The sequence below is a fragment of the Phragmites australis genome, chromosome 12, assembly GCF_958298935.1.
Source record: "Phragmites australis chromosome 12, lpPhrAust1.1, whole genome shotgun sequence".
Taxonomy (NCBI): domain Eukaryota; kingdom Viridiplantae; phylum Streptophyta; class Magnoliopsida; order Poales; family Poaceae; genus Phragmites; species Phragmites australis.
In genome coordinates, this window is record NC_084932.1 from 23,347,244 (window position 1) to 23,362,089 (window position 14,846).

At 47.1% G+C, this 14,846-nt stretch overlaps 1 protein-coding gene across 1 annotated transcript; it reads right to left on the reverse strand.

Moving 5' to 3' along the window:
- Positions 1 to 252: 252 nt before the first annotated feature.
- On the reverse strand, positions 253 to 2,151 carry LOC133887215 (uncharacterized). The gene is made up of 4 exons (XM_062327165.1): positions 1,730 to 2,151; positions 1,538 to 1,596; positions 676 to 793; positions 253 to 523 (listed from the first exon to the last, which is right to left on the reverse strand). Exons 1-4 carry the CDS (start codon positions 1,942 to 1,944, stop codon positions 442 to 444), a joined length of 474 nt encoding a protein of 157 aa, XP_062183149.1. The 5' UTR covers positions 1,945 to 2,151; the 3' UTR covers positions 253 to 441.
- Between the last annotated feature and the right edge of the window lie 12,695 nt (positions 2,152 to 14,846).

Genomic DNA, 14,846 nt, shown 5'->3' on the forward strand with positions numbered 1-14,846 from the left:
GTGTCACCTAAGTCACAGACATGGGTGTCAGAATGTGACTCCGATTCGAGTGTCCAACTTTGCAAAAAAATTTGGAGAGTGCTGATTTAGCAAAAACTTTTAAGACTCGGGTGTCCGGACAATACAGCTGTTTTTTTCCTGTTTGCTTTTCATTGTGAAATAGCATTAGACACTCGTTTGACACAGCGTACAGCTGAAGAGAGAAAACTTTTGAACCAGGTACACCGTGGAAAGCTTGCCGAGACAGTGCGGTTTGTTGAGCTCACATATGATTTATCTCTTGCAGTTGACAGTTCACACGTTTAAATTTTCAGTAATGTATCTTGGAGCTCTAGTAGTATGCAACATTGCACCACATTTGCAACGACAAAAACACCGGCAAAACTTAAACGATTACTGTCCCCCTCCACCGATTGATCATCCTCTCTTGTATTCCTTCATCTAATTGTAGGAATTGTTCAGGTAGAAATACAGGCCGGCCAGGGCAATGATCCCGACGACGATGGCGATCGGCAAGGCTTGCCTGCAAAATAAGTAATTAGGCAATTTTACTTCGTGTTAGTTGATTATTTAACTCCTACACTAACGAATTAACAACAGTGCGAAAAAAGTTAAATTTATTTCAATGTGTTTTTCTTCGACATCCTTTTGTGTGTCTGAATTTTGGTTAATTACCCGATGGCTTCGTCCTTCTTCAGCTGCTCCTTCCTCGCCTTCCGGACGTCGGTGGCGTTTGCATTCTTGGACACCGCCGGCTGGTACGCCCTGAACCTTCTCTTCGGAGCTCCGCAAACTGGATCATCAATGGAGAGCAATATAATTGTTCAGCCATTGGAAAGGAGTATCTTTTTTCATGTGGGCAGTCATAGATACTTACATGCATTGTTTTTAGAGACAAATAATTAAGAACAATGCTAGGCTTACATTAAAGGTTAATGCTTTTATATAAAAAAAATGCTCTATATTTTACATGTTATTGTTTTTCAAATTCCTTAGAGTGCGCATCATCAATCAAACGATACAAAAGTGAATGCCACATTTCGTGGCCTAATCTTCAAGAAGGGAAAAGGAAAGGTGAACAATAATAATGTGGCACCTGGCTACATGAGACACCAAGTCACAGGCTCACTCACGGCAAAAGTTATGTAGTTCTTCCACAGATACTTGTTAGTTATAGCTGCACAAACATTGCATTGTGCTTCAAGTTTCTGTTCCTACAATCCTACTCCATTTGTATGTTCCTTGTTAACTTGTTGCCATTGAATCATGGATTGACAGGAGTTCTAGCTTGTGGCATTGATCGAGCCAATTGATTTTTTGCCCCCGCTAAAAATAGCTTCGTTTATTTGGCCTATGGTCATTGACTCAAATGGTCTCACAGATGGTCTCACATTTCATTGATATGAACGGTATCGTAATCAAATGGTCAATCTTTTTAATCTCAAATCATCCATTTATTCTTGATCAAGTGAAAAAAAGGATTAAAAAGAAAAGGAGAAGAAGAATCGCGACAGGACTTGAGAGAGTTTGTTCTCACCGGGGCAGAAGTATTTGTCAGGCTGCTTCTCAAACGGCGTCCTGTCGCTGTAGATGTAGCTGCAGCACAGAGGCAAACACAGGGCACGAACACAACATCACAGTTCAGACAAACCTGAGCTTCATGCTCAGCTGAATTACAGAGTACACCACTGAGAAGTGAGGAGCACCAAAAGCAAAGCGAGCAACTCACCCGCAGTCACGGCAGATGTAGGACTGCTTGGACGCGACGCGCATCGTGATCCGCGCCGCCGTGGCGGCCGTGGCAAGCCGAAGGCGCGACGGCGACGGCGCCGGCAGCCGCACCGACCACGGCGCGCAGAACGACGACCGGAGCCGCGCGGACCGGTCCGACGACGGCGTCGCCGGCGCGCGCAGCAGAGACGACGTCGGGGCCTGCAGGGCCATCGCTGCAGGCTGCAACTTCTGCGTCTGACTCGTGCAGGAACCGGACGAGTACACGGCAAGCAGAGAAGCAGAGCGATAACAGAGGGGGAAGGTGAGGAGATAAGAGGGAGGGAGAAGTGATTGGTGGCGGCAAGCTTGCAAGCGTTGCTTTTTCTCCTTTTTCCTCTCGGTGCGAAAGAGGTGTTGAAGCTGAGCTGGGGGGACTGGCAGTGTGGAAGCTGCGTGGCGTTCATGGTGACCCTTCGCTCGCTATCCCTTTCCTCTGGACGCCCTCGCCACTTGGCGTGCTGTGAGGTGAGCTCCGGAAGGCGCCAACTGATCACAGCGCTAGACCACCGGCTGGCTGGCTGGCTTCCTTTGGAATTGCGTAATTATCTTCCCCGAGAATCGAATCGATTCGGTATCAGGGTTCTGCCTATGATTTTCATACACTCAAATGCATTTAGCAATATTATTTATAGGTGTGTGATAAAGATATACTCGTGGATGTTTAAGTGTGATGTATATGAGTAATAGTGTGTGCCATCTTATAATTGCAAAAAAGAAAAATCAATTCATGCACTCTAAAAGATTTTAAGCTAATCTTAAATTATGAATAGTGAGATACTTCTAGCGAAACTTTAGAGTATGGCATTAAACCAAACGCTTGCCACATGTGGATAAACTTGCATGTCAAATATGTGACAAACGGTGGCAACAAATCATACAAGCCCTAGTCCAGTCCAGTCCAGTCCATGACCCAGGACGGTGAAGACGCCCTTGTGATCTTGTAGCCCTTGGACACAGTTTTTCCAAAATTTTAATGTAGGTCCCACACGTCAGTGTCCAGAATACGTGAAGGGACTCGATAAGCTCTGTGGGGATCGAAGACGTGGATATGTTATGCTGTCGCAATTGTTCGTGATAATCACATGGGCCGGCTTGTTGCTACGTGCTTCGTTTCCTTACTGGGCCGGCTGACCTCCACTGGGCCTGCTGCCGGGAACGCTTCTACTGTCCGCACTCGCTCGGCTCCCGCTTGGTCCCAGAGCCGGGTTCCTGCAAAGATGCCAACAGGTAAAATGCCTACGGGTAGAGGCTACTCAGATATGTACCTATGAGTTTATACTAAATTTATACATATACTTTATCCATCACAGATAAAAAATGTTATCCATGTTCATCACCCACGGACATCTTATACCCACAGGTTTATAGGTAGCTAGACGTATTTATATACTTAAGCTCATAATTTATATACCTAGTGACATTTTAGATCTACGTGTAAAATAATTAGAGTGAGTTTATAGATCCAAAACACATGTATACTTTTTTTTTTACCCATGACCTTCTACCTATCAAATTTAGGATCAAATCTATACCTATACCTATGGACAAACATTGAAACCTAAACCCGCACATATCAAATTTCTTACCCACGGACACATGGGTACGTTACCATCTTTAGGGCTTCCTCCGACGTAACTACATGCATGAAGTCACCACTGACACGTGGATCGAATTCAGTTAGCTCATATGTCACAAAGTCGATCCATTTGTCAGTGACAACGTCACGTGCAATTAGGATCTCTTGCTTCTCCCTGCCTCGCAGTTGCCACCTGCCCCGCGGTTACCGCTTCGGGCTTCAGCGTCGTCGTCCCCGCGTGCGCTGCCCCCCGACCGGCGCTGTGTTATTGTACGTGCGCGTCCTTCCCTCGCTGCTGGTGCTCGCCGTCGCTGCCCTGTTGGTGGCTCGCTTGTTTTGCCGGCCGATCGGTATCATGGACATGGTCGTGCAGACCAAAACGAGGAAAGCCAATGCTAATTGGTGATGCAAGAAGAGTTCACTTCGGGCACCGAGTCACCGAGAGCAAGTCCGTCGCCAGATCATGCCGTCGAGCACCACGCCCGTCCGGGGTGCCAACCTCCTTCGTATGCGAAATCCAGAGCTCCTGGCCACGCGACCCAGTCCGTTTGCATCGTCCAGCCCGATTCCTGTCACCGTGAAGCCCAGCTTCAGAGGTTCAATGGAGCACAAAACTCTCACGTTGCAGCCGGGCTCAAATTGAGCTTTTTTTTATAATGAAAATTGTTTCCAGTCTCTACGTACGTCGTGGTGATATACGCAGCCTGGTTCTTATTACATTTATTCAGCAATGAGCTGACATAATAAAGGAAATGGAGAAACAAACTAGGAAATGGTTGACAATAGTTTTAAGACCGAACCCAACAGCTTCCCTTCGCGGGGGAGATTTCCGTCGTGAAGGGATTTCCGTTCCCTTCAGCGTTCCAATGGTTTCCCTTCACGATTCTCTTCACGATAGGATTCCCAGGGTCATTCCTTTCAGGACGGGATTCTCTCTCCGTTCTCTTCGCGATTTCCCTCGAAAGGAAGCTGTTGAAGCTGAGAGGAAATAAAGAGAATAAAAATAGAGAAAGGAATCAGAAAGGGAATGAAATGAAGAAAATATGATTGGGGTAATCTAAGTACGACATAGCTTAGTATTAAATTGAAATTTCCATCCCTGCGTCACGAATAGCTCCATAGTAATGACCTTCAATGAGTGACATGCTGTAAAGACCTCATCATTTCCTCTTCATGCTACAGCAGTGTTCAAAACCGTAGCCAATATGTGCCTCTAAAAATATCATATAAAAAAATATGGTACTTTGCTTTGTAATAAACAATATCATTCTGACAAAGTCGTAAAAACCAACGTAGCGCTGCAACCAACATAGTTCTATAGTAATGACCTCCAACCAGTGACATGCCGCACGGGCCTCCATCTATTCCTCTTCATGCTGCAGCGTCCAAAAGTATAGCAAATATACGCCTCTGAAAAAATCCTGTAAAAAAGTACGGTTGTTTGCTCTATCAAAAACAATATCATTCCGACAAAGCTATAAAAACTAACATAGCGTTGCAACCCCAATCAAGATAGTTTCTTTAACATATGAGAAATGCTATTAGGTGGACTTAAACTTGCTGTTATTTGGAATAATCGCCAAATAGATCTAGCATAGTGGCATTCAAAGAATATATGTTGAATATTCTTATTGCAATGACAAAAATAACATTTCTCGTTGCCCTTCTAATTTTTCTTTGTTAGATTATCCTTAGTTAAGATTAATCCCTTACGAAGGAACCATATAAATATCTTGATTTTTAGGGGTAGTTTGAGTTTCCACATATTTTTATGTGCAAAAGGAATGTTTTGGTTTGTTAGATGATATTCTATCTAGTTAAGATCTTTTGATTGGTTTCCCAATTGGTTGACATTCCTCCCTTGTTTAGCGCTTGATTCTTCCCTTGTTTAGTGCCTAAATGCATGCCGCCTCTCTCATGCAAATCTCAGTGGTGCTATTTCATAAACCGTGTAATTGATTTGCATGAAGTCTGGCTATATCTATACGTGCATTGCACCGTCGATTGTATTGCGATTACTTTCGCTATCATGGTATCACGAGACTAGTTCACTCCTACGATCCTTCTTCTGCCCTCCCTCCAACTCTAGTGCGCCGCCACCTATTCCCATGCCGCCGGCCATCACTACCTGCTCCCATGGCTGACACCATGATCAACGCCGCCTAGGCTGAGCGTCTATGCCAGGCTGCTGAACGTGCTCGCCAAGAGGAGAAGGCACACTGAACCTATGTCGTGGCATAGGCCTAGGCCGCGACTGCCGTGATCCACGTGCAGGCCGTCGACGTCCTCAACATCAAGGCACTCGTTCCCATCGTTCTCAACCTTGCATCCCCAAACTACAGCAAGTGGTGCGGCCTCTTCCTCAACACACTCACCCGATACGATCTCTCCGATCACGTCCTCGCCGACGCTGAGGTTGACACCAATGATGTCCATTGGCATCAGATGGGTTGCACCATGCGGTCATAGCTCTACGGCACCATATCCACCGAGTTGCTTGAGGTCATTATGACACCCGTCTCCATCGCCCGCACTGTCTAGATGGACCTTGAAGATCAATTCATCGGCAACAAGGAGACACGTGCTCTCCACCTCGATGCTCAATTTCGTACATTCGTCCAAGGTGATTTGTCAATTTCAGATTATTGCCACAAGCTTAAAGGAATGGCAGATGCATTGGGTGATATCGACGAGCTGATTCAAGACCGTATGCTCATCTTGTTCATTCTTCGCGGCCTCAATGACAAGTTTGCCTATATGGTCGCCCTCCTCAAGCGCCAAAAGCCATTTCCATCCTACATCGACGTTCGCTTCGATCTGCTGCTAGAGGAACTCATCATGGCGTCCAAGCCAGGCCCTTCTTCGACCATCCTCGTTGCCACTGTTCCCTCTGCCCCAGGTGCCCCCTCTACCGGCGGTAGTGGCTGTAGCATCTAGGCCCCTAGGTAAGAGGTAAGAGTTTCGGTGATTAATGACAACCGTATCATTGTGACTAACGTATGCATCTTGAGCAGTATCAAAGAAAAAGAAAAACTTAGTTAACAATGATGCCTTGATACTCTTGGCCCTTTAAGCGCTTATATGGACGATCAAAGGACCGGTACAAGAAGATTAAGGATCTTCTAGTTCTAAGTGTCACAAGGAGATGAAGGACACTTAGAGTAGTATAGGTTCTATTTCTTTTTAGTCTTTTGACCGTACTATAAAGGGGGGGTTAAGAGTTGTAGCTTGACCTAGGTGAGTCTAGACATAGTTGACGCACACTTGTGAATTTCTAGACCTAGGTTGGTCATACAAGCTTTTGGTTCAGTGCCCAAGAAGTTAGAACTCAAGATTGTTTGAATTAGATAAATTCAGCGAAAATTCAACTCACCGGATGATCCTCTATATGAAGAGTATACTCACTGGAGCAATTTCCTAAGAGTTCTGAGTCGAAAAATTGTTGAAGTCCACGCCAGATGGTCCGGCGTTGTGAAGAGTAAACGCCGGATGAATTTATACAGAGAGGTTGCAAACTATCGTCTGGCCGGTTTCAATGCGCCGGATGGTCCGGCGTAGAAAAGAGTAATCACCGGATGAATTTATACAGAGAGGTTGCAAACTATCATCTGGCCCGTTTCCATGCGCCGGATGATCCGGCGTAAGTCCGGATTAAACGCCGGAGCTTTAACGGCTAATGGAACAATTAACGGCTATTTTTTCAGGGGTATTAGCACTGGATATTCCAATGTGAAGTGAGTTATTCACACCGGAACTTCCGGCGTTAAGAAAAATTCTGGGTTGTTAGGCAACAGCTAATTCTTGATCCTTAGCCTATAAATACCCGCTCATAAGCACCGCCGCCCTGAGCGCCGCCGTCGCCGCGCCGCCCTCTCTCTCTCTCTCTCTCTCTCCACTGCAGCCCGAGTCCCTGACGCAGCCTTCTTCCTCTGCGCCGGCTACTCCCCTCTGCGCCGCCGCAATCCACCGTCGCTGGCCGGTCTCCCTCACACTCCTCCCTCACCGCCGGCCTCTACACCCATTAAGGAGTGGTGAGCAACAATTTCAACTCAAATTTCAAACAAATGCCAAACCCTAGATCAAATTCAACAAAATTCATTCTAATTTCTTTCAAATTTTGATCCAAACTAAGGCAAACTTTGTTTCATTAGCTTGAATTCCCACTCATTGCCATGCATTGAGTACATGTTCATCGATTTGTGCTAATTTTGGTCAAATTCATGCAAATCCACGCAAATTCAAGTAAATTTCATCCAAATTCATGCAAATCTGAGTCAAATTCTTGAAATTTGTGACAATTGACTTTCAATTATCATAAATTGAGTACATGTTCATCATTTTTGAGCTTCAATTGTTAAATTCGTCAAAGATCATCCAATATTGCCTTAGTTTCTTGTTTTTCATCAAATTGTTCAAATTAGGCTCAAATACTCTCCAAATTGATCCATTCTCTTGTATCATAATCCATATCCTAGCATGTTCGTTTATTTTCCCATATTTTACATGCTTAGGGTTCGTTTAGGGTTCTTTTCTTGAAAATCTCATAAACTCAATGCGTTCGCTCATCTCGGCATTATCTTTCATCTATTCAGATGGGTCGTGAGCGCACTGACAAGGGCAAGGGCAAGATGGTTCAGAAGGCTAAGAGGACTCCATCTGAGAAGGAGTGGGAGAGAGCGAATGCAGCAGTGGATGCCTACAATAGGCAGCAGCAGGGGTAGGGGTTTCAGATCAGAGACACTGCTACCCCTGTACGTCGATCTATCCGCTCTCATTCTGCTAGAGGAGTGAGCTCGACGCCTTCCGGCCAATCAGACAGCCGGAAGAGGGCTCGTCAGGAGCCTGAGCCCGAGGAGGAGCAGCAGTCAGGGGAGCCTTAGCCACAGGTAGAGAGACGTTTGCGTGACTTGACTTCTTACAAGTCACCAAAGGTCAAGAAGCTGCGATTTGTACCTATTGACGAGTGGTTTCCTGAGGAGAGAGAAGAGGGAGCAGACCCGAGATTCCATACCTTTTTGCAGGAGAGTTTCTATGTTTCATATCAGAAGCTGAAGGTCAGTTTGAGCGTTCACAAGACGCTCAACTAGAGATATATGGGGATAGCCACAGGGGGAGCAGATGTGAGGTGCCATTTTGATTCGATCCCAGGCCTTACTGATTTGTTGACAGATGTAGACCACTATGTTGAGGACTGGGTGAGAGTATTCTATGCTACAGCCTGGATCGCAGAGGACAGATCTTTTGTGCAGTTCATGTTCCAGGGAGAGTTTCAGAGGTTGTACAGGACCGACATTCTCGAGGCTTTGAGGCTGCAGGAGTCTAACAGGAGTTTGCATGAGATTGTCTATCCAGGAGCCAGCGCTCCTCGCCGTGGTCTGACTGGAGGGATTTTCCCGACTGATGACCAGATCCGACCTCTGTTCAGGCCGCCGTTCCGGTTCTCGGAGACTGCCAGATATGCTGATCCCAGAGGTGCGAGTCATTCATAATGCTCTGAGGCATAGCTTGCTACCGAGGATTGGGAACGCAGAGTCGATCACCAGCCTTCAGCAGTGGCTGATTCTATCCATCTTCACTCACCAACCGTTTGATATTGTGGACTTCATTCTGTGTGAGATCGAGAATGTGATCGCCGATGGGATGACGATGGTCAGACAGCAACCATATGCTCATATCATATCTTTCCTGCTTGCTCAGACCACCAGACCCCCAGAGTTCTTTGAGACTTACGAGTCTGCTCGATCTTTCAAGGTGTATGCTCCAGCTCCCCCTACTGACAGACGTCGTGGTCAGCGAGCAATGGCTCACGCTCAGGAGCAGATCCCACCTGAGGATAGAGAGAGAGTGGCTACTGAGGATGAGGCCCTTGCAGAGGCCGAGGCTGAGTTACCACAGGCGTTCCTCGACATAGCCTCTAATAGTGACTCAGACTTTGCGGACCAGGAGTTCTTACCACCTCTCCCACGATGTCACGATCACGAGGCAGGCGGGTCTACTCAGGGTGCACAGCCTTCAGCCTCTTTTCCTTCAGCACCTGAGATGACCCCCCCAGTGCCACCTCCTGCTGCCCCGTCTTCAGAGTTTTCTCAGTTCCTGCAGTAGATGCAGCAGCAACAGATGATGCAGTAGCAGCAGCAGATGATGGTGCAGCAGCAGCAGATGATCATTCAGCAGCAGGCAGCCCAGGAGGAGAGGCAGTTGAAGTATCAGGCTGATTTTGTTCGCCAGCAGGAGCAGTAGACACTGATTATCCAGTCTCTCCAGCAGCAGCAGCAGGCCATGCTTGCAGCCCTTCAGCAGCAGCAGCAGGCTCTGTTGGCCGACAGGGAGACCAACACTCGGCTATTCTCATATTTGCTCCAGCAGCCAGGGAAGCAGTTGCCAGCACCAGCTCCAGTCCCCAGTCCCCTCCCTGGTGGCAGCACTAGTCTGCTCAGTACTCCGGAGTCTAGCTTTCCACTGTCCGCTCTTTTGGCCACCGGAGTTCTCTTAGAGCCTGTCAGGACATCTCAGAGGCCAGTGTTACCGTCATTGACTTCACCTCTACCCACTGGTCCTCTGCGCTTCGAGGATACTCCACAGCCGTCAGTTCCTGAGCAGCAGCAGCCAGTCGTGCCTCCACCAGTCACTGAGCCTGCACTTGATGAGCTAGATGCTACCCTTCAGTCAGTGAAGCATCAGATTGATGAGGTGATAGCAACTGTGGGGCACAGTCCATCCAGCTCAGACTCCGAGATCGACGGCTCTCAGTTCGTCGTGGCCCCTTCTTCGGCAGCGTTAGATCCTCAGTCTCCTCCAGCTCCGGCTGCTTAGTCATGTCCTAGTTTCCTCTTTTTGGTGCTTCGATGCCAAAGGGGGAGAGTCTAGTGATAGGGGGAGTTGGTAGAGAGAGAGAGTAGCTGGAGAGTCTAGTGAGTTTTTGATTCAGGGGGAGCTTAGGTTTTTGGGTAGTTTTAGTTCGGATTATTGGATCTTATGGTTTTTGATGTAATGACAAGTTATTTGGTTCTCTATATGGATGTGTTTCGCTTGTCATTACATTGTGTTTACTTTCATGCGCGCATAATTCTTATTTATTCTAACATTTTCTCTTGCTTAATTGATATATGCCGATGATTGCATAGTTTGGTAGGGTGCTCTTCAATTTCACATCTTTACTTCTAGTATGTGTTGTCATCAATCACCAAAAAGGGGGAGATTGTAGCATCTAGGCCCCTAGGTAAGAGGTAAGAGTTTCGGTGATTAATGACAACCGTATCATTGTGACTAACGTATGCGTCTTGAGCAGTATCAAAGAAAAAGAAAAACTTAGTTAACAATGATGCCTTGATACTCTTGGCCCTTTAAGCGCTTATATGGACGATCAAAGGACCGGTACAAGAAGATTAAGGATCTTCTAGTTGTAAGTGTTACAAGGAGATGAAGGACACTTAGAGTAGTATAGGTTCTATTTCTTTTTAGTCTTTTGACCGTACTATAAAGGGGGGTTAAGAGTTGTAGCTTGACCTAGGTGAGTCTAGACATAGTTGATGCACACTTGTGAATTTCTAGGCCTAGGTTGGTCATACAAGCTTTTGGTTCAGTGTCCAAGAAGTTAGAACTCAAGATTGTTTGAATTAGATAAATTCAGCGAAAATTCAACTCACCGGATGATCCTCTGTATGAAGAGTATACTCACCGGAGAAATTTCCTAAGAGTTCTGAGTCAAAAAATTGTTGAAGTCCACGTCGGATGGTCCGGCGTTGTGAAGAGTAAACGCCGGATGAATTTATACAGAGAGGTTGCAAACTATCGTCTGGCCGGTTTCAATGCGCCGGATGGTCTGGCGTAGAAAAGAGTAATCACCGGATGAATTTATACAGAGAGGTTGCAAACTATCATCTGGCCCGTTTCCATGCGCCGGATGATCTAGCGTAAGTCCGGATTAAACGCCGGAGCTTTAACGGCTAATGGAACAGTTAACGGCTATTTTGTCAGGGGTATTAGCACCGGATATTCCGATGTGAAGTGAGTTATTCACACCGGAACTTCCGGCGTTAAGAAAAATTCTGGGTTGTTAGGCAACGGCTAATTCTTGATCCTTAGCCTATAAATACCCGCTCATTTGGACTTCTCAGGTGCTCTTGTGACCCTGTAGCAGCTCAGACACTTGGTGTGTCATTTAGAAGCAAGAGAGAGCACTTGTGTTTAATCTCAAGTTCTTAGTTGAAGATTAAGGACTTCTTTAGTGCTTGGAGAGTAACAAGTGTGCATCTAGCTGTTGTCTAGGCTTTGTCTTTGTCAAGTGAAGCTTGAAGCTTGTTACTCTTGGTGGTTGGCAACACCTAGACGGTCTTGGTGATCGAAGGTATTCTCGGTGAGCTCTTGGAGGACTTGTGGGAGCCTCGGGAAGAGATGATGTACTTGGTTTGATACCCGCCAATCCGAAGATGGAGAAGGGGCAATCAAGAGGGAGCACTTGAGTCTTGGTGACTCAAGGGGGAGCTACATCCTTGGTGGATGCTCCAACGAGGACTAGGGGGAAGTGCCAACTTCTCGAAACCTCGGGAAAAAATTGGTGTTCTCTTCTCCAACTATTTACATTCCCGTATTTTACTTTGAGTATCTTGGTTCTTGCAAGTCTTTCTTTTTACCGTTTTCCCTCTTAGTTATCTTGCTCGTCTAGTTGCCTTGTCCTAGTTTAAATCACGTAGTTGCATTCTTCTTTATCTAGGCTAAGGTTGTTATTTATTTTAGAAAGCAGTAGAAGTTTTAATTAGCGCCCAATTCACCTCCCCCCCTCTTGGGCCATTCGATCCTTTCAGTGGAGCATGTCAGGGCCCTGGCGCTGGCCACGGTGGTCCGGTGCCTCCTCCTGGCAATGGCCCCCAGGGTCGCTCAAACACTAGTGGCGCGCCCACTGGCATGCCCGCTCCATGCGGCAATGGTCACAATTGTCATCATGGCCATTGTAACGATGGTGCCTCGGCAAACTACGGCTGGCCCTCCATGTACAATCCATTGATTAAGACATTTCAGGTGTGGCCCAGTTTTGCGGATCCCCACTAGCGCCCAACCACCGCTCAGTTTGGACTTCAGCAGCGTCCCGTCGCCTACCCACATGCGCTGGTTGTAGGCGACACGCCGAGTGCACTCGCGCCGTTCGGTGTACCCCCCATATTGCCGATCATACCACCCGCGCGCATTCGGCACACCGATTGTCTCGGGCCTACCCCTGTACCCTAGTCTAGCACCTCAGTGGTTGCATCATACGTGGACGCCCGCACCATCGGTGATGTCATGGGATCAAAACATGTTGGCGAACGTGTTCAACACGATGACTCTCCAACCTCCACTGACAACATACTGGTATATGGATTCGGGTGCCACTTCTCACATGATGGCAAATTTCGATAATCTTCTTGTTTCCCATCCACCCACTTCTTCTTGTCCGTCTAACATCATTGTTGGCAACAAGTCTTTGCTCCCCGTCACCTCCATAGGGTCGTTGCCTTTTCCCACCGCCCATGGTCCCTTGCATCTTCATAATGTTCATGTTTCCCCCAACATCATTAAATATCTATTTTTCGTTAGGCAGTTTACTACTGATAATATTGTTCCATCGAATTTGACCCTTATGGTCTCTCTGTGAAGGACCTCAACTCCAAGAACGTGATCGTTAGGTGCAATAGTTCCGGGGAGCTCTGCCCTCTCTATGCGCCGGTGTCCTAGCCTCACGCCCTCACTGTCACTAGCACATCTACTGCACTTTGGCATCACCGCCTTGGTCATCTCGGTCATGAGGCTCTCTCTAAGCTAGCTTCATCCTTTGGTTTTTCATGTAATAAAGACACGTCAGATAGTCCCTGTCATGCTTGCCAACTTGGCCATCATGTGCGTCTTTCTTTTGTTTCCTCCACTTCTCATGCATCCAAGAATTTTGATTTGATACATTGTGATCTCTGGACATCTCCCATTGTCAGCGTGTTAGGATACAAATATTATATTGTTATTCTTAATGATTGCTCATATTTTTTGTGGAAATTCCCTCTTTGCCTTAAATTCGACACCTTCCACACTCTTTCAAACTTTTTCTCTTACGTAGCAACTCAGTTTGTCTGCACCATTAAGAGCATCTAGTGCGATAACGGGTGCGAGTTTGATAACTCCACCGCCCGAACTTTCTTTCTCACCCGTGGCGTCACCATTCGTTTGTCATGCCCTCAAACCTCTCCACAAAATGGCCAGGTCGAGAATATCATTCGCAACACCAACAACATCATCCGTTCCCTTCTGTTTCAGGCCAGTCTTTCCACTAGCTATTGGGTTGAAGCTCAATCGCCACCCCACAAAAACATTGGACTTCTCCACTCAATTCTTTGCCCTTTATGGTGTATACCCTGACTATTCACATCTCTGTGTTTTCAAATGCAAATTCTACCCCAACCTCTTTGCGACCAACCCCCACAAGCTCTCTCCACAGTCTTCCCTTTATGTGTTCCTCGGCTATCCTTATGACCACAAGGGTTACCGTTGTTTAGACTTGTCCACTAATCGGATCATCATCTCTCGTCATGTTACCTTTGATGAGTCATCCTTTCCTTTCGCAGAGGCTATCGCTCCACCTCATTCTATGACTTTGATTTTGTTTCAGAGTTCAACCATGCACCGCTTCTTGTTGGCACCCGGTTGCATGTAGGTACCACTGACACTGCTCGCCCCGTTGCCCCCATTGGCCTCTCGCCACAGGTTGTTGCCAGCGGAGCTAATCTGGACTCTCTCACGAAATGCGCTCCTCACTACACCAGCTCTGCTACCCCCATTGGCTCCCGCCATGGGCTATTGCCAGTGGAGCTGGTCTGGCCTCTCTTGTGGGATGCTCGCCACAGGCTATTGCTGGCAATTCTACACCCGCTGATGTGGCTGGCTCGTCCTTACATACGGCCTGGGGGGGGGGTGCCCACTGCAGCTACAATGCCATCCACGCCACCTGAGCAGTCGACGCTTCCAGTGCACTCATTTGCGGTGCACAAGCAGCCGATGCTTCTGGCGGTACCAGCTGTGTCGATTCCGATTGATCATGTGGCCAATGATCACTCCATGGTCACTCGGGGCAAGTCCGGATTTTGCCAGCTGCGTCAGTTCTTCAACTTTCAGGCCGCAACTATTTCACCATTGCTCAAGACTTATCATAGCACTATCGCCGATCCTAATTGGTGTGGTGCTATGATTGAAGAGTTCTCTGTATTGCAGGCCAATAACACTTGGGACCTCGTTCCATGTCCTCCTGGTGCCAATATTGTTACAAGAAAATGGGTATTCAACGATAAGCTCCATCCAGATGGTTCTCTTGCTCAGTACAAGGCACTCTAGGTTCTTAGGGGATTCACTCAATGCCCTGGCATTGATTTTGGAGAAACGTTCATTCCAGTTGTTAAAACTGCGACCATCAGGACAGTTCTCACAGTTGCTCTCTCCCGGGACTAGCCCGTTCATCAGCTTGATGTGAACAATGCTT